This window comes from Macaca fascicularis, chromosome 9, assembly GCF_037993035.2.
Source record: "Macaca fascicularis isolate 582-1 chromosome 9, T2T-MFA8v1.1".
In the NCBI taxonomy this organism is placed as follows: Eukaryota; Metazoa; Chordata; class Mammalia; order Primates; family Cercopithecidae; genus Macaca; species Macaca fascicularis.
This window is the reverse complement of record NC_088383.1, coordinates 77,810,824-77,832,321: the sequence shown is the minus strand read 5'-3', so window position 1 is coordinate 77,832,321 and position 21,498 is coordinate 77,810,824. Positions and strand designations below refer to the sequence as shown.

At 44.1% G+C, this 21,498-nt stretch overlaps 1 protein-coding gene across 20 annotated transcripts in view; it reads left to right on the top strand.

Annotated features, from left to right (window-relative positions):
- CCAR1 (cell division cycle and apoptosis regulator 1) overlaps nt 1–21,498 on the top strand; it is a 78,965-nt gene that overhangs the window by 1,377 nt on the left and 56,090 nt on the right. For 8 of the 20 annotated variants that reach the window (XM_065520998.1, XM_065520993.2, XM_065520995.2 and 5 more), the window contains exons 2-4: nt 38–159; nt 19,083–19,255; nt 20,043–20,087. In XM_065520998.1, the coding sequence (XP_065377070.1) occupies nt 87–159; nt 19,083–19,255; nt 20,043–20,087 (291 nt within the window). In that variant the 5' untranslated portion in view covers nt 38–86. Of the gene's footprint in view, nt 1–37; nt 160–8,418; nt 8,512–8,555; nt 8,671–19,082; nt 19,256–20,042; nt 20,088–21,498 lie in introns of those variants that run through there. The other 12 variants (XM_074001957.1, XM_074001958.1, XM_074001954.1 and 9 more) reach the window with 6 other exon arrangements.

The following is a 21,498-nucleotide window of genomic DNA, read 5'->3' as shown; positions in this document are numbered from 1 at the left end:
TGGTTGGACTTTAAAATGTGGATCCTTTTCTTGATAGATCGATGCTATAGAAGACAAACAAGGGAAGGTTTTTTTCCTTTTGCATCATGGCTCAGTTTGGAGGACAGAAGAATCCGCCATGGGCTACTCAGTTTACAGCCACTGCGGTATCACAGCCAGGTCAGGCTTCTAAATACATGTACTGTAAATGTTTGTGGGAAACTTGTTAAAACTAGGTGACTTAGGGCCGGGGGTGGTGGCTCCCGCCTGTTATCCTAGCACTTTGGAAAGCCGAGGAGGTGGATAATGAGGTCAGGAGTTCGAGACCAGCCTGGCCAACATAGTGAAACCCTGTCTCTACTAAAAATACTAAAATTAGCCGGGACTGATGGCACGCCCCCAAAATCCTAGCTACTCAGGAGGCTGAGGCAGGAGAATCCCTTGAACCCGGGAGGCGGAGGTTGCAGTTAGCCGAGATCGCGCCACTGCACTCCAGCCTGGGCGAGAGAGCAATACTCCGTCTCAAAAAAACAACACAACATGAATTAGGCTGTTCTGATATTCTGATACTGTAAAGTATTTGCAAATTGTGAATTCATTAACTTTCTCTGAAGTTCCTTTTTGAAATCTATAGATAACTAATAAAAAAGCTGTTTTACATAGCAGTTTGGACAGTTTTGTAGTTTTTTAATACCTTAGATTAACTTTTAATTGATTTAATTGTGTTAGAGGTTAGCCACTCATTCGCGTATACTGTATTTGGCATGTTAAGTTGCCAGTATTCATGAGTTATATTTAAAAGTAAATGTAGGCTGGGCGGAATGGCTCATGCCTGTAATCCCAGCACTTTGGGAGGCTGAGGTGGGCGGATCACTTGAGGTCAGGAGTTCAAGACCAGCCTGACCAACATGGAGAAACCCCGTCTCTACTAAAAATACCAAACTGGCTGGGTGTGGTGATGCATGCCTGTAATCACAGCTACTTGGGAGGCTGGGGCAGGAGAATCGCTTGAACCTGGGAGGCGGAGGTTGCGGTGAGCCGAGGTCGGCCACTGCACTCCAGCCTGGGTAACGAGCAAAACTCCATCTCAAAAAAAACAAAATGTATTTAGGCTAGGTGAGGTGTCTCATGCCTGTAATCTCAGCATTTGGGAGGCCAAGGTGAGCGGATCACCTGAGGTCAGGAGTTCGGAGACCAGCCTGGCTGACATGGTGAAATCCTGTGTCTACTTAAAAAATACAAAAGTTGCCGGGCGCGGTGGCTCACGCCTGTAATCCCAGCACTTTGGGAGGCCGAGGCGGGCGGATCACAAGGTCAGGAAATCGAGACCACGGTGAAACCCCGTCTCTACTAAAAATTACAAAAAATTAGCCGGGCGCGGTTGTGGGCGCCTGTAGTCCCAGCTACTCGGGAGGCTGAGGCAGGAGAATGGCGTGAACCCGGGAGGCGGAGCTTGGAGTGAGCCGAGATCGCGCCACTGCACTCCAGCCTGGGCTGGGCGACAGAGCGAGACTCCGTCTCAAAAAAAAAAAAAAAAAAAAAAAAATAGAAAAGTTAGCTTGGCATGTTGGTGCACGCCTGTAATCCCAGCTACGCGTGAGGCTGCAGCAGGAGAATCGCTTGAACCGGGGAGGCAGAGGTTGAGTGAGCTGATAGTGCAACGCTACACTCCAGAGTGGGTGATAAAGGGAGACTCTCCAAAAAAATTGAGATGGAGACCTTGCTTTGTTGCCCCGGTGAGTCTTGAACTTTTGGGCTCAAGCGAGCCTCTCATCTTGGCCTCCTAAAGTGCTGGGCTTACAGGTGTGAACCACCAGGACTAGCCAGTTTTTTGAATTTAAAGTTGAAAAACTACCTGGTGGTATGTACCTGTGGTTCTAGCTATTCAGGGAGGTTGAGGTAGAAGGATTGCTTGAGCAGGGAGGTCAAGGTTGCAGTGAGCCATGATGGTGCCATTGTACTCCAGTCTGAGTGAGACCTGGTCTCAAAAAAGGTAAAGAAAAAGAAAGAAAACCAACTCTAAAGAATTTAGTTGGCCGGGCCTGGTGGCTCATGCCTGTAATCCTAGCACTTTGGGAGGCCGAGGCGGGTGGATCACCAGGTCAGGAGATCGAGACCATCCTGGCTGACACAGTGAAACCCGTCTCTACTAAAAAAAACACAAAAAATTAGCCGGGCGTGGTAGCGGGTGCCTATAGTCCCAGCTACTCGGGAGGTTGAGGCAGGAGAATGGCATGAACCTGGGAGGCGGAGCCCGCAGTGAACCGAGATGGCGCCACTTCACTCCAGGCTGGGTGAGACAGCGAGATTCCGTCTCAAAAAAAAAAAAAAATTTAGTTACTAGACAAAGGAAAAAGATAGTTGTACAAGCTTCTGAGCACAGTGACTCACGCCTCGTCACCTGAGGTCATGAGTTCGAGGCCAGCCTGACCAACATGGAGAAACCCCATCTCTACTAAAAATACAAAATTAGCTTGGCATGGTGGCACGTGTCTGCAATCCCAACTATTCTGGAGGCTGAAGCAGGAAAATCGCTTGAACCCGGTGGAGGTTGCATTGAGCTCAGATTGCACCATTGCACTCTAGCCTGGGCAACAAGAGAGAAACTGCATCTCAAAAAAAAAAAAAGGTAGTTGTAAAAGCAGTAAAAGAACATTTACGTTTTCAAAATAAAATCAACAAGGCCTGCTGCAGTGACTCATTGTAATTCCAGCACTTTGGGAGGCGCAGGTGGGCATAGCACTGAGGTCAGGAGTTCGAGACCAGCTTGACCAACACAGTGAAAACTCTCTACTAAAAATACAAAAGTTGGATGGGCATGGTAGAGGTTGCAAGTGAGCCAAGATGGCGCCACTGTACTCAAGCCTGAGCAACAGAGCAAGACTCCAGCTCAAAAAAAATAAATAGAAATAAAGTCAACCAAATGTCATTTTCAAGGTAAATGGAAAATGTTATTGAAACTTTAAATAAATTTCTTCCCAAACTTTTTAGGAATAATTTTTTTTTGGTTATTTTTTGACTTATTTATTAACTCTTGAAAGCTTTAACTCCTGTAGCTTCAGATTTTTTTACTTGAATTAAACCAGTTGTGTTTAGGGATTTCAAATAAGTTTCCCAAGAATTTTACAGAATGAGATTTTGATTGCCTTTTAATTTGAATATATTTTTATTTTTGTTATATCTCCTACTTATTCTTGGCTGCGTTTTACTTGCTTACTGTTTTTTAATTCGAGGTCAGTTTTGGAGACACTGTGATCTTCTGACTTGAGTGTTCTAAAATATGGTGGAAATGATTAGTTATCTTGGTGACCTTTCTCCTTAAAGACGTGGAGGCCTGGCACGGTGGCTCATGTGTGTAATCCCAGCACTTTGGGAGGCTGAGGCAGGAGAATCAGTTGCATCTAGGAGTTCAAGACCAGCTTGGGCAATATAGTGAAACCCCATCTGCAAAAACTCAAAAATTAGCCAGGTGTGGTAGAGCACGCCTGTAGTCCCAGCTATTGGGGAGGCTGAGGCATGAAGATTGCTTTAACCTTGGGAGGTCTAGGCTACAGCGAGTTGTGATAGTTCCGCCATGTTCCAGCGTGGGTGACGAGTGAGACCCTGTCCTAAAAAAAAAAAAAAAAAGAAATGGGTACTTCAGGGTTTTGTTTTATTTATTTATTTTTTTCGAGACGAAGTCTCAGCTCTGTTGCCCAGGCTGGAGTGCAGTGGTGTGATCTCAGCTTACCCCAACCTCTACCTCCTGGTTTCATGCGATTCTCCTGCCTCAGTCTCCCAAGTAGCTGGGATTACAGGCATGTGCCACCATGCCCCACTAATTTTGTATTTTTAGTATAGACGGGATTTCTCCATTTTGGTCAGGCTGGTCTCGAATTCCCAACTTCAGGTGATCCACCTGCCTTGGCCTCCCAAACTGCCAGGATTACAGACGTGAGCCACCGCACCTGCCCTGGGTTTTGATTTTAATGAATCCTGATTCGGGAGATTGAAGGTCAACAGTTATATCTGCATGTAAATTAAATTTATATGAAATTATTATGGATATATTTAATTCAGATCCAAGTATTTCAATTTTTTTTTCACTATAGTGATGGGGTTTCAGTAATTTGCTCAGGCTAGTCTCGAACTGGGCTCAAGTATCCTCGTGCCACGGCTGGCCCAAGTATTTTTTTTCTGTGTTAAATAATGGGAAAACAGGAATTGACTTAATTTTGAGGATAACAGGAATTATTAGTAACTACTATGTCCAGAAGCAAGTACTGTGTACTCATACTTTGGCAAATTAAGCATGTTTTAGCTGGCTTTTACTGCATATAATTTGTTTTACATTCATATGTGTATTATGCCAATAAAATAGCTATTATAGTAAAATTATATTGTCTGTAGTTGTTAACATTTGTATTATTACTATTTGAATGTATGTTATAGTCTTTTTTTTTTAAGATAAAGGAGACATTGAAGGTTTATAAAACTTGTCAAAGGCAAAGTCAGTAGTAAATATAGGTGTCTCCTTTCCATATTTAGCAGTAGATACTCCAAATATAAATGATGAGAGGCTAAGGTGAGAGGATCACCTGAGTCTAGGGAGGCTGAGTCTGCAGTGAGCCTTGATCATGCCCTTGCACTCCAGTCTGGGTAACAGAGTGATACTGTGTTTCAAAAAAAAAAAAGGCAGCTATTGAAATATGCCAGCTATATTAGTGTTCTGTTGTTTTGTTGTTGTTGTTTGGTTGGTTGGTTTCTTTGAGACAGCATCTTGTCTGCCAGGCTGGAGTATAGTAGTGTGGTGTGATCATGGCTCCCTACAGCCTCAACCTCCTGGACCCAAGTAATCTTCCTGCCTCAGCCTCCCAAGTAGCTGAGACTATAGGCACATGCCACTATGCCTGACTCATTTTTTGTTTATTGAGACAGGGTCTCCCTGTGTTGCCCAGGCTGAACTGGACTCAAGTGATCCTCTCACCTTGACCTATTGGGATTGCAGGCGTGAGCCACCACACCCAGCTTGCACTTTATACTTAGATAACTGCATCAGTAGTTATCTCTTGCTTACAGCTTTCATGCCAAATTATCAGGCTCGTTCTTGCCGCTGTTCTTTTTTTTTTTTCTGTTTGTTTGTTTTTGAGACAGAGTCTCCCTCTGTCTCCCAGGCTGGAGTGCAGTGTTGCCATCTCTGCTCACTTCAAGCTCCACCTCCCAGGTTCATGCCATCCTCCTGCCTCAGCCTCCTGAGTAGCTGGGACTACAGGCACCTGCCACCACGCCTGGCTAATTTTTGTATTTTTAGTAGAGATGGAGTTTCACCATGTTAGCCAGGATGGTCTCGATCTCCTGATCTCGTGATCCGCCCACCTCGGCCTCCCAAAGTGCTGGGATTACAGGCGTGAGCCACTGCGCCTGGCTCTTGACATTCTTTTTTTTTTTTTTGAGACGGAGTCTTGCTCTGTCACCCGGGCTGGAGTGCAGTGGCCGGATCTCAGCTCACTGCAAGCTCCGCCTCCCGGGTTCACGCCATTCTCCTGCCTCAGCCTCCCGAGTAGCTGGGACTACAGGCGCCCGCCACCTCGCCCGGCTAGCTTTTTGTATTTTTTAGTAGAGACGGGGTTTCACCGTGTTAGCCAGGATGGTCTCGATCTCCTGACCTTGTGATCCGCCCGTCTCAGCCTCCCAAAGTGCTGGGATTACAGGCTTGAGCCACCGCGCCCGGCTGGCTCTTGACATTCTTAAACCTTTGTATCCTAATTCACAGTGTTTACCCAAAGATCCTCACTTCCCTAAGGAAGCTTTTCTCCTCCCATCTCTGGCTTGATGGTGATACTCTATCTTTAGTATTATTTTAAATTCTAACTGCTTGCTTTTATTTGTTTTTCTCTCTTAGTTACTATATATGATACTTCTTATTTTTCCTCCAGCTCCAGTGCATCCATCAGATGTAATGTTCCTAAAACATAATTTCTGTCAAAATCACAGAATTTTGGCTGGGCATGGTGGTTCATGCCTGTAATCCCAGCACTTTGGGAGGCCAACGCAGGCAGATCACAAGGTCAGGAGTCCGAGACCAGCTTGGCCAACATGATGAAACCCCGTCTCTACTAAAAATACAAAAATTAGCTGGACATGGTGGCAGGCACGTGTAATCCCAGCTATTCGGGAGGCTGAGGCAGGAGAATCACTTGAACCTAGAGGCGGACGCTGCAGTGAGCCCACATTGCGCCATTGCACTCCAGCCTGGGCGATGAGCAAGACTCCCTCTCAAAAAAAAAAGAAATCACAGAATTTTTTTCAAAGCTGGATCAGACCTAAACTAGATTTTTTTCTTTTTTTTGAGTTAGAGTCTCGCTCTGTCACCCAGGCTGGAGTGCAGTGGCACGATCTGGGCTCACTTCAATCTTCGCCTCCCAGGTTCAAGTGATTCTTCTGCCTCAGCCTTTGGGACTGTAGCTGGGACTACAGGTGCGTGCCACCACTCCAGCTAATTTTGTGGGTTTTATTTTTAGTAAAGATGGGGTTTTGCCATCTTTCCCAGGCTGGTCTTGAATTCCTGAGCTCAGACAATCCACCCATCATGGCCTCCCAAAGCTAAGCTGCATTCTTGTTTTTTTTTATTTGACTTTAAAATTCAAAATTTCAAACTGACCCAAGAAACGTTTTTGCATTTTTTTTTTTTTTTTTTTTTTTTGAGACAGAGTCTTGCTCTGTTGCCCAGACTGGAGTGCAGTGGCCAGATCTCAGCTCACTGCAAGCTCCGCCTCCCGGGTTTACGCCATTCTCCTGCCTCAGCCTCTGGAGTAGCTGGGACTACAGGCGCCCGCCACCTCGCCTGGCTAGTTTTTTGTATTTTTTAGTAGAGACAGGGTTTCACTGTGTTAGCCAGGATAGTCTCGATCTCCTGACCTTGTGATCCACCCGTCTCAGCCTCCCAAAGTGCTGGGATTACAGGCTTGAGCCACCGCGCCCGGCCAACTGCATTCTGTCCCAACTTAATTCTCTAACAGATAAGGAAATTGAGGACAAGGACGGTGAAAAAAATTTGTTAGGTCTCACAGGAGGTCATAGCAGAGTCAGTGTCAGGACCTCAGAATTGTGGTTCATTTTATCTTCTATTTCTTCATTCTCACATTCATCTGCAAAAGTATCTTCAAGGAGTTTTAGAATACAGTTCAGATTCTAGGGTGGTATTCAAGGTTTTATTTTTCTGGCCCTATTTTTCATTTCTCTCACCCCTTGAAATATATTCTTAATATTTACCCTATTTTTTCATACCCTACCTGAAGTGCTGTGATACATCTTCAGTGACAGCCATTCTTGGGACTAGAGCTTTTAGTTTTGAAAATTTCTGTTGTGTAAAAAGACATTGAGATAAATGGCCAGTGACTCACCAGTCAATGACCAGTCAATCAAATCTTTTTTTTTTTTTTTTTTTTTTTTGAGACGGAGTCTCGCTCTGTCGCCCAGCCCAGGCTGGAGTGCAGTGGCGCGATCTCGGCTCACTCCAAGCTCCGCCTCCCGGGTTCACGCCATTCTCCTGCCTCAGCCTCCCGAGTAGCTGGGACTACAGGCGCCCACAACCGCGCCCGGCTAATTTTTTGTAATTTTTAGTAGAGACGGGGTTTCACCGTGGTCTCGATTTCCTGACCTTGTGATCCGCCCGCCTCGGCCTCCCAAAGTGCTGGGATTACAGGCGTGAGCCACTGCGCCCGGCCAGTCAATCAAATCTTTAGCTCTTAGATCAATTATCTTATTTTTTTGATCATGGAGTCTCGTTCTGTCTGCTCAGGCTGGAGTCTGTCTCACTCTGCCTATGCTGGAGTTCAGTGGCATGATCTCAGCTCACTCTAACTTCCGCCTCCAGGGTTCAAGCAATTCTCCTGCCTCAGCCTCCTGAATATCTGGGGCTATAGGCTTGCCACCATACCCGGCTGATTTTTGTATATTTAGTAGAGACAGGATTTCGCCATGTTGTCCAGGTTGCTCTCGAACTCCTGACCTCAGTTGATCCACAGGCCTTGTTCTCCCAAAATGCTGGGATTACAGGTGTGAGCCACTGTGCTCGGCCTTAGATCAATTATTGAATATAGAAGTACCTTCAGTATATTTGATGAAAAACATTTACATGTGTATCTGTATTTAAACCAGTAAAATATGGAGGTGGATTTACCAGATTCAGACCAATTCTCACCCATTTCATATATTTTTTTAAACATCCATTTCATTTTTTGATTTTTTTTTCTTTTTTAATCTTTTTAGCTAAGGGAAGAAGACATCCAAAAATAAACCTGGAGTGTTATTTTTGGTTGTTTTTGTTTGTTTTTTGAGATAGGGTCTCACTTTGTTGCCCAGACTGGTCTCAAATTTCTGCCTTCAAGGGATCACTTAGCCTGTGAATGGTGTCTTCAACTGCCTAAGGGGATTGACCAACAGTTATTTGAATTGTAGTAAGAAGAGGCTATTGCCAAGAGCACTAGTCATCACTTCCAAACGACTTCTGAGAGCAGAAGAGCTGTCATCTGTTACAACATTATAGAAAGTGTAAGAACCTCATATAACAATAAGGCTTTTCTTTTTCCTTATAGAATAGCACTGTCCAGGCCGGACACGGTGGCTCTCACCTGTAATCCCAGCACTTTGAGAGGCCAAGACGGGTGGATCGCCTGAGATCAGGATTTCAAGACCCACCCGGCCAACCTGGTGAAACCCTGTCTCTACTAAAAATACAAAAATATGCTGGGCGTGGTGGTGGGCGCCTGTAATCCCAGCTACTTGGGAGGCTGAGGCAGGAGAATCACTTGAACCCAGGAGGCAGAGGTTGCAGTGAGCGGAGATCGCACCATTGCATTCCAACTTGGGCGACGGAGCTGGACTCTGTCTCAAAAAAAAAAAAAAAGAAAAAAGAATGGCACTGTCCAATAAGTAGAACTTTTCTTTTTTTTTTTTATTTTTTTATTAGTATACTTTAAGTTCTAGGGTACATGTGCACAACATGCAGGTTTGTTACATATGTATACATGTGCCATGTTGGTGTGCTGCACCCGTTAACTTGTCATTTACATTAGGTATATCTCCTAATGCTATCCCTCCCCCCTCCCCCCACCCCCTCCCCACAATAGGACCCGGTGTGTGATGCTCCCCTTCCTGTGTCCAAGTGATCTAATTGTTCAGTTCCCACCTATGAGTGAGAACATGCGGTATTTGGTTTTCTGTTCTTGTGATAGTTTGCTGAGAATGATGGTTTCCAGCTGCATCCATGTCCCTACAAAGGACACGAACTCATCCTTTTTTATGGCTGCATAGTATTCCATGGTGTATATGTGCCACATTTTCTTAATCCAGTCTGTCACTGATGGACATTTGAGTTGATTCCAAGTCTTTGCTATTGTGAGTAGTGCCGCAATAAACATAAGGTAGAACTTTTCTATGGTAATGAGCATGTGCTATATCTGTATTGTATAATATGATACCCACTAACTACATGTGACTATGAAGCCCCTGAAATATACTTAGTGTGACTGAGGAACTGAAATTGTAATTTTATGTTAATTTTTATTAATTTAAATGAAACAGCCACATGTGTTTGGTGGGTAGTAAATTGGACAATACAGTTATATAAGATCATAACACTTGTAGTACGTTATTTATTTATTTATTTTATTTTATTTTATTTTTTTGAGACAGAGTCTCGCCCTGTCGCCCAAGCTGGAGTGCAGTGGCCGGATCTCAGCTCACTGCAAGCTATGCCTCCTGGGTTTACGCCATTCTCCTGCCTCAGCCTCCCGAGTAGTTGGGACTACAGGCGCCACCACCTTGCCCGGCTAGTTTTTTGTATTTTTTAGTAGAGACGGGGTTTCACCATGTTAACCAGGATGGTCTTGATCTCCTGACCTCATGATCCACCCGTCTCGGCCTCCCAAAGTGCTGGGATTACAGGCTTGAGCCACCACGCCCAGCCAGTACGTTATATTTAAAATATTATTTTGTAGCCAGGCGTAGTGACTTACTCTTGTAATCCCCCCACTTTGAGTGGGTCACTTGATTCCAGGAGTTTAAGACCAATGTGGTGGCACATGCTGGTAGTCCCTCAGGAGGTTGAGTCAGGAGGATTGAGCAAAACTCTGTCTAAAAAAAAAAAAAAAAAAGGCCGGGCGCGGTGACTCAAGCCTGTAATCCCAGCACTTTGGGAGGCCGAGACGGGCGGATCACGAGGTCAGGAGATCGAGACCATCCTGGCTAACACGGTGAAACCCCGTCTCTACTAAAAAATACAAAAAACTAGCCGGGCGAGGTGGCGGGCGCCTGTAGTCCCAGTTACTCGGGAGGCTGAGGCAGGAGAATGGTCTAAACCCGGGAGGCGGAGCTTGCAGTGAGCTGAGATCCGGCCACTGCACCCCAGCCTGGGCAACAGAGCAAGACTCTGTCTCAAAAAAAAAAAAAAAAAAAAATGCAAAAACGTTTCTTGGGTCAGTTTGAAATTTTCAATTTTAAAGTCTTTAAAAATTTATTTTTATTTTCTTCTTTTTTTTTTTTTGAGACGGAGTCTCCCTCTGTCGCCCAGGCTGGAGTGCAGTGGCGCGATCTCGACTCACTGCCAGCTCCGCCTCCCGGGTTCATGCCATTCTCCTGCCTCAGCCTCCCATGTAGCTGGGACTACAGGCGCCCGCCACCGCTCCCGGCTAATTTTTTTTTGTATTTTTAGTAGAGACGGGGTTTCACGTGTTAGCCAGGATGGTCTATATCTCTTGACCTCGCGATCCGCCTGTCTCAGCCTCCCAAAGTGCCAGGATTACAGGCGTGAGCCACCGTGCCTGGCCTAAAAATTTATTTTTAGAGTGGGGTCTTACTATGTTGCTTAGGCTGGATTTGAACTCTTGGGCGGAAGCAGCCCTCCTGCCTTAGGCCCCTGTGTGCACCAACATGTTCCACAATATTTTGAATTTTATTCATTGTTTCAGAAAGATGAGTCACCTTTTTTTTTTTTTTTTTTTTTTTTTTTTTTTACTGAGATGGAATTTAGCTCTTGTCGCCCAGCTGGAGTGCAGTGGTGCAATCTTGGCTCACTGCAACCTCTGCCTCCCGTGTTCAAACGATTCTTCTGCCTCAGCCTCCTGAGTAGCTGGGATTACAGGCATGCGCACCACCACACCTGGCTAATTTTTGTATTTTTAGTAGAGACGGGGTTTCACCATGTTGGTCAGGCTGGTCGCACACTCCTAACCCGGTGATCCACCCATGTCGGCCTCCCTAAGTGCTGGGTTTACAGGCGTGAGCCGCTGCGCCCAGCTCCTCTTTTGTGTTTTAATTATACCTTGTGGTCAATAAATAATTATGTTAATAGTATATTATAACATGACTGTTTTAGTCATATGAAACTGATTGTAGTTTTTTAAAAATAATATATGTATACATATTCATTTATTTTTTTTTTTGAGATGGAGTCTGGCTTTGTCGCCCAAGCTGGAGTGCAATGGCGGGATCTCAGCTCACTGCAACCTCCATCTCCTGGGTTCAAGCGATTCTCCTGCCTCCGCCTCCTGAGTAGCTGGGACTACAGGCACGTGCCACCATGCCCAGCTAATTTTTGTATTTTTAGTAGAGACAGGGTTTCACCATTTTGGCCAGGATAGTTTCGATCTCTTCACCTCATGATCCGCCCGCCTCAGCCCCCCAAAGTGCTGGGATTACAGGTGTGAGCCATCACGCCTGGCCAAAAAAGAATATTTTTATCCTTAAAGGTGGTTTCAGAAAACTTAGCCCTTACTGTTTTTAATTTAATTTTTTGAGACAGGGCCTCACTCTGTCACACAGGCCGGAGTACAGTGGTGCAATCACGGCTCACTGTAGCCTTGATATCCTGGGATCAGGTGATCCACCCACCTCGGCCTCCTGGGTAGCTGGGACTACAGGTGTGCGCCACCATGTACTACCAATTTTTTAATATTTTTCATAGAGACAGGGTTTTGCGTTGTTGCCCAGTCTGCCCTCAAATTCCTGGGCTCAAGCAGTCTGCTCACCCTGGCTTCGCAAATTGCTGGGATTACAAATATGAGCCACTGTGCCAGGCCTAAATTTTATTTAGCAGATAGCCTGTGGTCATTTAGGTCTCATTTCATTTAGTTATTTGTGATATAAATACATAGTGATAAGTATCTATTGTGATTGTGGTATGGGACCTTTGACAATCATTGAATGAGATAAAAGTAAAGGATCAGAGTGCTTCAACATGTATAATTGGAAAAGATCTTCAAATAACATGTGTTTGGCTGTTTTATGTGTGTGAGGGAGATTAAATCAGAGATTAATAACTTTGTACTTTGCAGATGACAGAATTACTTGCAGAATGTTGATTCTAATAATTCACATTGAGTGCCGAATGCATGTATAAAAATATTTAAGGATAGCTTCTCAAATGTCCACAAAGGGAAGCATTATTAAATATTTAATGAAATACACTTCATTGAAACTAAAGTCTCAAGTATAAGTGATTTAGAAAAGAACTGTTATATATTTATAAAAGATATAATCACATTCACAGTGATTTCACAAAATTTGAATAAGTACCTAGTGGTGTGAAGCAACTACTCTACTGCAGTGTAAATTATCTTCCCATCAATTTTTCCTAGCAGTCAAACTCTTTATTACCCGTTAAATTGTCTTTTTGTTTTGTTTTGTTTTGTAGAGTCTTGCTCTGTCACCCAGTCTGAAGTGCAGTGGCACAATCTCGGCTTACTGCAACTTCTACCTCCTGGGTTCAAGCAAGTACCTCAGCCTCTGATGAAGCTGGGATGACAGGCATGGGCCATCACGTCTGGCTAATTTTTGTATTTTGAGTAGACATGGGGTTTTGCCATGTTGGCCAGGCTGGTCTCGAACTCCTGGCCTCAAGCAATTTACCCACCTTGGCCTCCCAAAGTGCTGGGATTACAGGCATGAGCCACAGTACCTAGCTGAAATTGTCTTGTTTCTAACTCATCACATGGACTGTCAGGTATAGAAAAGAGATGTGTGGGTATTGGATGTCATCTCACCTACTTGGTTCTGGACTGTTTTATGCTGCCAGAATACAGAACACCCAGAAAAATTATAAGAAAAAATAGACATTCTGCGATTTTGGCTCTGAGCACTTCTGCTGTGGCAACTGTCAATAATTCCAGGATTGTGGGAGTTGGTACCAGCAGAGTGAAACAGCAAATCTAAGGCCGTGGTTCAGGTGTATGAAAGTGATGTTATGATACTTACACTTGAATCACTGATTTTAAAATGTCAAATGCAGAACATGCCAATTTAAATTTATTAACATGCCAATTTAGATTATTAGAATTTAAAATACTTTTAAAATAATTTTTAAATAGAATTTAAATAATTAAAGATAGATAAATAAATAAATAAATAATTTAAAATAATTTTTCCTAGGGTCTTGTTCCTATTTACATGACAATTTTTTTTCTATTGCCAGAACAGTTTTTTTTGTTTGTTTGTTTGAGGCAGAGTCTTGCTCTGTCACCCAGGCTGTAGCACAGTGGTGCCATCTCAGCTCACTGCAACCCCCGCCTCCCTAGTTCAGGCTGTTCACCTGCCTCAGCCTCCTGAGTAGCTGGTACTACAGCTGTGCACCACCATGCCCAGCTAATTTTTATACTTTTAGTAGAGACGGGGTTTCACCATGTTGGCCAGGCTGGTCTCAAACTCCTGTCCTCAGGTGATCTGCCCGCCTCAGCCTCCCAGAGTGCTGGGATTACAGGTGTGAGCCACCATGCCTGGTCAGAACAGTTCTTCTTAACCTTTCTTGGGTCTATATATAATCCTTTTGAAAATCGGATGATAGCTATGCATTTATCTTCCATTTTGCATACAGTTTAAGGAAATTATCCTACCTTTTAGAAGCTATGCGCTATCCAGGCATGGTGGCGTGTGACTGTAGTCCCAGTTGCTTGGGATCCTGAGGCGAGAGGATTGCATGAACCCAGGAGTTCAAGGCTGCAGTGAGCTAAGATTGCACCACCACCTTCCAGCCTGGATAACAGTGTGACTACATCTCTGAAAAAAAAGTGATAGAACTTGTGCCCTACATTTTGATACACTATTTTTTCTGTATTCTCATTGCAGTTAACCTCATTTTGAATTAATATTGGTGTTAAGATATTCCCCAGGTCTTTCTATTTAAATTCATTTTGTTGGTCCTTGTTTTATCCTTTCTCCCTACCTATGACATCTGACTTATCTTAAAAATAGTTAAAAGAGAAAATAGGCCAGGCACAGTGGCTCATACCTATAATCCCAGCACTTTGGGAGGCCAAGGTGGATGGATTGCTTGAGCTCAGAAATTCAACACCAGCCTGGGCAACATACTGGGACCCTATCTCTACAGAAAATATCAAAAATTATCCAGGCATGGTGGAATGTGCCTGTAGTCCCACCTCCTCAGGAGGCTGAGGGAGGAGGATCACCTGAGTTCGGGAGGTTGAAGCTGCAGTGAGCCAAGATTCTGCCACTGTACTCGAGCCTGTGTGACAGAGTAAGACCCTGTCTCAAAAAAATAGAAAAGAAAAAATGAAAAATTCAGTGTTGTAATGATTAGCGCTGTGTATTTAGGGCATTTGTAAAGTTTTCTTTTCACTGTAGATTCTTCTCTTTCTTTAAATTTTGAAATTTTGGTTTTGGCCTGAAATCCCAACACTTTGGGAGGCACAGGCAGAAGGATTACTTGAGGCCAGGACACTTGAGACCAGCCTGGGCAATATAGCAAGACCCCATCTCTATTATAATAAGAATTTTAAAAATTTATTTATTTTTTATTTTTGTCGAGATCAAGTCCCACATTGTCACCCAGGGTGGTGTGCAGTGGCATGATCTTGGCTTACTACACCTCCCGGGTTCAAGTGATTCTCCTTCCTTAGCCTCCCGAGTAGCTGGGATGACAGGCTCACGCCATCACACCTGGCTAATTTTTGTATTTTTAGTAGAGACAAGGTTTCACCACGTTGGCCATGCTGGTCTCAAACTCCTGACCTCAGGTAATCCACCCTGCTCAGCCTCCCAAAGTGCTGGGGTCACAGACATGAGCCACCACGCCAAGGTTTTTTTAAAAACATTTTTAAAAATTATTGTTTTTGCAGATGATAATTTTGAATTTTTTAAAATTCTAAATATGATTCCTAGGATTTTGTTTCTTTTGTTATTTTTTGTTTTATTTTAAATGAAATTAGACTTTTTAAATAGTTGATAATAAACCTCAAACTTTGAACGAATTTTTGTGATGTTCAAGAGTAGGGTACCTTCCTTTGATCGGTTTATTAAAGCTCTTTATTCTGTTTTTTTTTTGAGACGGAGTCTCGCTCTGTCACCCAGGCTGGGGTGCGGTGGCCGGATCTCTGCTCATTGCAAGCTCCGCCTCCCGGGTTTATGCCATTCTCCTGCCTCAGCCTCCCGAGTAGCTGGGACTACAGGCGCTCGCCACCTCGCCCGGCTAGTTTTTTGTACTTTTTAGTAGAGACGGGGTTTCACCGTGTTAGCCAGGATGGTCTCGATCTCCTGACCTCGTGATCCGCCCGTCTCGGCCTCCCAAAGTGCTGGGATTACAGGCTTGAGCCACCGCGCCCGGCCTATTCTGTTTTTATAAAGCACAAATTGTTCTTTCTGTAGAGTTAATAACTAATAGTTATAAAGCAGCATTTTTTTCAGACTGTTTTCAGATACAAGCAAGATAGTTTGGGGAAGGATGTGTTCCATGAGCAAATACTGGTTTTTATGGCCTCTTGGTTTTTTCCCCCTGGATACCATTGAGAAAATTTGGCTGATGCCTGTAATCCTAACACTTCGGGAGTGTAAGGGAGGAGGATCGCTTGAACCCAGGAGTTCAAGACCACCCTGGGCAACATTAATGAGATTCCATTTCTTTTTTTTTTTTTTTGACACAGAGTCTGACTGTGTCACCCAGGCTAGAGTGTAGTGGTACGATCTTGGCTTACTGCGGCCTCTGCCCCCCCGGTTTAAGCGATTCTCGTGCCTCAGCCTCCTGAGGTGTAATTCAGTTTAATTCAACTAAATTACGTAAAGTAGTTACATAAAGCATAAACACATTTAATTCCTGCGTTTAATTCAGTTTCCTGAATTTAGCCTTAGATCCCATTTTTTCCAATATTTATTGCGCCAGGGAGCTAGTGGTCATTTTTCTAGGGGATGTGTTTTTGGGAAGTTCAGTGCTAGACCATAATTTTTTTTTTTTTTTTTTTTTTGAGGCGGAGTCTTGCTCTGTCTGCCCAGGCTGGGGTGCAGTGGCCGGATCTCAGCTCACTGCAAGCTCCGCCTCCTGGGTTTACACCATTCTCCTGCCTCAGCCTCCTGAGTAGCTGGGACTACAGGCGCCCGCCACCTCGCCCGGCTAGTTTTTTTTTTGTTTTTGTTTTTGTTTTTGTTTTGAGACGGAGTCTCGCTGTGTCACCCAGGCTGGAGTGCAGTGGCGCGATCTCGGCTCACTGCAAGCTCCACCTCCCGGGTTTACGCCATTCTCCTGCCTCAGCCTCCGAGTAGCTGGGACTACAGGCGCCCGCCACCACGCCCGGCTAGTTTTTTGTATTTTTAGTAGAGACGGGGTTTCACCATGTTAGCCAGGATGGTCTCGATCTCCTGACTTCGTGATCCACCCGCCTCGGCCTCCCAAAGTACTGGGATTACAGGCTTGAGCCACCGCGCCCGGCCTTTTTTTTGTATTTTTTAGTAGAGACGGGGTTTCACCGTGTTAGCCAGGATGTAGACCATAATTTTTACCTAAAGTTTCTGCATTTAATGGAATTGGGTAAAAGGATCAAGTAAAACCTTTATCATATTCTCAGTGTGTAGCTATCTCTAAGCATACATTAAACATTTAAGTACCAAAGTCTATCATTTTGAGTCCCTCTCCCCAATTATTTGGCCTTAGCAAATTATCATTTTAAGTTACTACATGGTGAAATGTTTTTTAATTTCTCAGTACAGTAGTGTACACTAACTAAAACCTCTTGGTGGCCAGTTGTGGTGGCTCACACCCGTAATCCCAGTACTTTGGGAGAATGAAGCAGGTGGATTGCTTGAGCCTAGGAGTTCAAGACCAGCCTGGGAGACATAAGGGGATCCCTTCTCTACCAGAAATTTAAAAATTAGCAGGATGTGGTGGCTTGCACCTGTAGTCCCACCTACTCGTAAGGTTGAGGGGAGGATCACTTGAACTTGGGGAGGTCAAGGCTTCCATAAGCTGTATTCGCACAACTACACTGCAGCCTTAGTGACAAAGTGAGACTGTGTCTCAAAAACACAAACCCTTTTTGTGCCTTTTTTTTTTTTCTTCAATATTGAGAGGTAGAGTTTCACTCTGTGAAAATCCCTCATAGGATTATGGCTCACAGGCCGGGCGCGGTGGCTCAAGCCTGTAATCCCAGCACTTTGGGAGGCCGAGACGGGCGGATCACGAGGTCAGGGGATCGAGACCATCCTGGCTAACACGGTGAAACCCCCTCTCTACTAAAAAATACAAAAAACTAGCCGGGCGAGGTGGTGGGTGCCTGTAGTCCCAGCTACTCGGGAGGCTGAGGCAGGAGAATGGCGTAAACCTGGGAGGCGGAGCTTGCAGTGAGCAGAGATCCGGCCACTGCACTCCAGCCTGGGCGACAGAGCGAGACTCTTGTCTCAAAAAAAAAAAAAAAAGGATTATGGCTCACTGCAGCCTGGAATGTCTGGGCTCAAGTGATCCTCTCATCTCAGCATCCTGAGTAGAATGGTCCTCCTATCTCAGCTCCCTGAGCAGGTGGGGCTACAGCTACCTGCCTCTGTGTGTGGTTTATTTTTTAAAATCTTCATAGAGATGAGATCTCACTTTGTTGCCCAGGTTGGTCTCAGACTCCTGGGCCCAAGTGATCCTCCTACTTCAGCCTCCCAAAGAGCTGGAATTACAGACATGAGCCGCCTTGTCCAGCCTACATTTTTTTCTTCAGAGACTAGACAAGCATTATAATGAGAAGGGGAAAAGAGTAGAACAAGGAGTTCAGTCAGTAACTGAACAAACAGTTTAGGTAACTCATTACCTTTGGACCAGGCTTTTTGTGCTTAAGTGTTGTTTTTGTCTGTTTTCTTTTTCTTTTTTTTTTTTTTTTTGAGATGGAGTCTCACTCTGTTGCCCAGGCTGGAGTGCAGAGGTGATCTCAGCTCACTGCAAACTCTGGCTTCCAGGTTTAAGCGATTCTCCTGCCTTAGCCTCCTGAGCAGCTGGTACTACAGGCATATGCCACCATGCCCAGTTAGTTTTTGTATTTTTAGTAGAGACAGGGTTTCACTATGTTGGCCAGGCTGGTCTCGAACTCCTGACCTCAGGTGATCCTCCCACCTTGGTTTCCCAGAGTCCTGGGATTACAAGCATATGCCACTATCCCCCAGCCAGTTTTAGTCTTTTTTAAAATTAGAAATTTTTCCTGGCATGTAAAAATCCTATGTATTTATGGTATACGTACACAATACCAAAGTTTTATAGATATATATCAAGTCTTGATGTATATATATGTCATGGAATGGCTAAATCAAGCTATTTAATGTGCATTACTTCACATATTTTTGTTGTGAGAAGACTTAAAAGTCTGCTCTCAGTGTTTACATATATAGTGTATTGTTATTAACAGTAGTCAACATGATGTTCACTGGGTATCTTGAACATTCCTCCTAACTGAAACCTTTGACCAACGTGTGCCCAATCCTACCCTGGGCCCCACAGCCTCTTTTAACCATGATTTTACTCTGTTTCTCTTAGTTTGACTTTCTTACACTCCACATAGGAGATCATGCAATATTCTTCTTTCTGTGCCTGGCTTATTTCACTTAACATAATGTCTTTCAAGGTTCATACGTGGTGCAAATTACAGGATATTCTCCTTAAGGCTGGATAGTATTCCCTTGTGGATATATACCACATTTTCTTTATCCAGTTGTTCACTGATGGACACTTAGGTTGATTCCATATCTTGATTATTGTGAATAGTGCTAGAGTGAACATGGGTTTGCAGATATCTCTTCTGTGTACTTTTTTCATATTTTTTATATTTTTCATAATCTTGATTTTTATGTTTTCCTTTTTGATTTCATTTTAGCTGCACTGGGTGTTCAACAGCCATCACTCCTTGGAGCATCTCCTACCATTTACACACAGCAAACTGCATTGGCGGCAGCAGGCCTTACCACACAAACTCCAGCAAACTATCAGTTAACACAAACTGCTGCATTGCAACAACAAGCCGCAGCTGCAGCAGCTGCATTACAACAGGTAAATCTTTAATAGGTCTAATTATTTGATGTAGAAAACTTTATGAAATCTGAGTAGCTAGCATTGCTACCTTCATTTGATAGGTAGTGAAGAATTACGTGTTTTTATTATGCTTATTTTTTTTTCTGGTGATGAATGTTATATCTGACCAGCATATATAGGGAAGAATAGTTGGGCCAGGCATGGTGGCTCATGCCTGTAATGCCAGCATTTTAAGAGACTGAGGTGGGAGGATCGTCTGAGCCCGGGAATTTGAGACCAGCCTGGGCAACATGGTGAGACAGCATATGCAGAAAAAACGAGAATTAGCCAGCGTGGTGAAGGACACATGTGGTCCCAGCTGCTTGGGAGGTTGAGGTGGGAGGATTGCTTGAGCATTGGGAGGTTGAGGCTGCAGTGAACTGAGATTGCACCACTGCACTCTAGTCTGGGAGGCAGAGCAAAACCCTGTGTCCAAAAAAAAGAGTAGTTGAATAGTCAGAAATTTTAAGTCCTTAAATTGGGCCATTCTTATACCTTAATTACGTGAATAAGATTTACTTCTTTTTGGATCCCAGAGTATAAGTAATCACAACTTTATTTAATTTAGATGAAGTTTCACTGTTCCAGAAAATTTATCTTTATTATTTTTATTTTTATTTATTTTTTTGTTTTATGAATCAATGCCATGCCAGAACAGAAAGTTTATGTTTAGTGTAATTGTATGTATTTCTATGTATATCACTTTTTGAGAATGAATAAATTTAGTGTCTATTTTTCTTTGAAAAACATTTTTTTAATCTTTCAGCAATATTCACAACCTCAGCAGGCCCTGTATAGTGTGCAACAACAGGTTAGTTTATATTTTCCATGTTAAAAACTGATTTTAAAATAGCCATTTGCTCCAAAGTTCAATTGATAGAGAGTTTTATTTCTGTCAGCTACCTTAACATGCGATACGAATTTTTTGGGAGGGACTGGAGTAAATCAGGTAGGAAAAAAGGAATGTCTACAAGGGTGAGGGAGATAGGAGGGTGGTCCTAAGTACCCAAATCCTTAGTCTTTGTTGCATGTTTCTAAGAAAGTATGAAGAGGTTGGCCGGGCGCGGTGGCTCAAGCCTGTAATCCCAGCACTTTGGGAGGCCGAGACGGGTGGATCACGAGGTCAGGAGATCAAGACCATCCTGGCTAACACGGTGAAACCCCATCTCTACTAAGAAATACAAAAAACTAGCCAGGCGAGGTGGCGGGCGCCTGTAGTCCCAGCTACTCGGGAGGCTGAGGCCGGAGAATGGCGTGAACCCGGGAGGCGGAGCTTGCAGTGAGCTGAGATCCGGCCACTGCACTCCAGCCTGGGCTACAGAGCGAGACTCCGTCTCAAAAAAAAAAAAAGAAAGTATGAGGAGGCTGGGCGCGATGGCTCACGCCTATAATCCCAGCACATTGGGAGGCCGAGGTGGGCGGATCACCTGAGGTTGGGAGTTTGAGACCAGCCTGACGAACATGGAGAAACCCCGTCTCTACTAAAAATACAAAATTAGCCGGGTGTGGTGGCGCAGGCCTGTAATCCCAGCTACTCAGGAGGCTGAGACAGGGAGGCTGAGGCAGGAGAATCGCTTGAACCCAAGAGGCGGAGGTTGTGGTGAGCCGAGATCGTGCCATTATACTCCAGCCTGGGCAACAAGAGCAAAACTCCATCTCAAAAAAAAAAAAAAAAAAAGGGTGCAGAGAATAATCTGGAAAGAACTACCCTTCGGACTGTTACGCTCCTGTCTGGAACCTTTGGGCCAGCTCTGCTGAACTAGACCACATGTGAGAATGAAAGCTCTTTTTGCTACTTGAAACCTAAACCTTGTATAGGCTTTCAGCCTTTATTTATTTTATTTTTAAAAATTTTTGTCACATTAACACCTACTACAGCCTTTATTTCTTTAAAGGAGTAGGGCCCCCAGCCCCCTTTTTATTAATCAAATTGTGTATAGAAATCAAAATATTAAAATAGAATTGTTCAGAATGGGAGAAAGCTGACCTGGCACAGTGGTTCACGCCTGTAATCCAAGCACTTTGGGAGGCCAAGGCGGGAGGACCACTCGAGGTCAGGAGTTTGATACCAACTTGGCCAACATGGTAAAACCCTGCCTCTACTAAAAATACAAAAATTAGCTGGGCCTGGTGGTGCACACCTGCCAAAAATTAAACAAAGTGGAAGAAAGCCTCCCTTTATAGTTCACACTTCTATTCCCTAGGCACGTTTGAACAATATG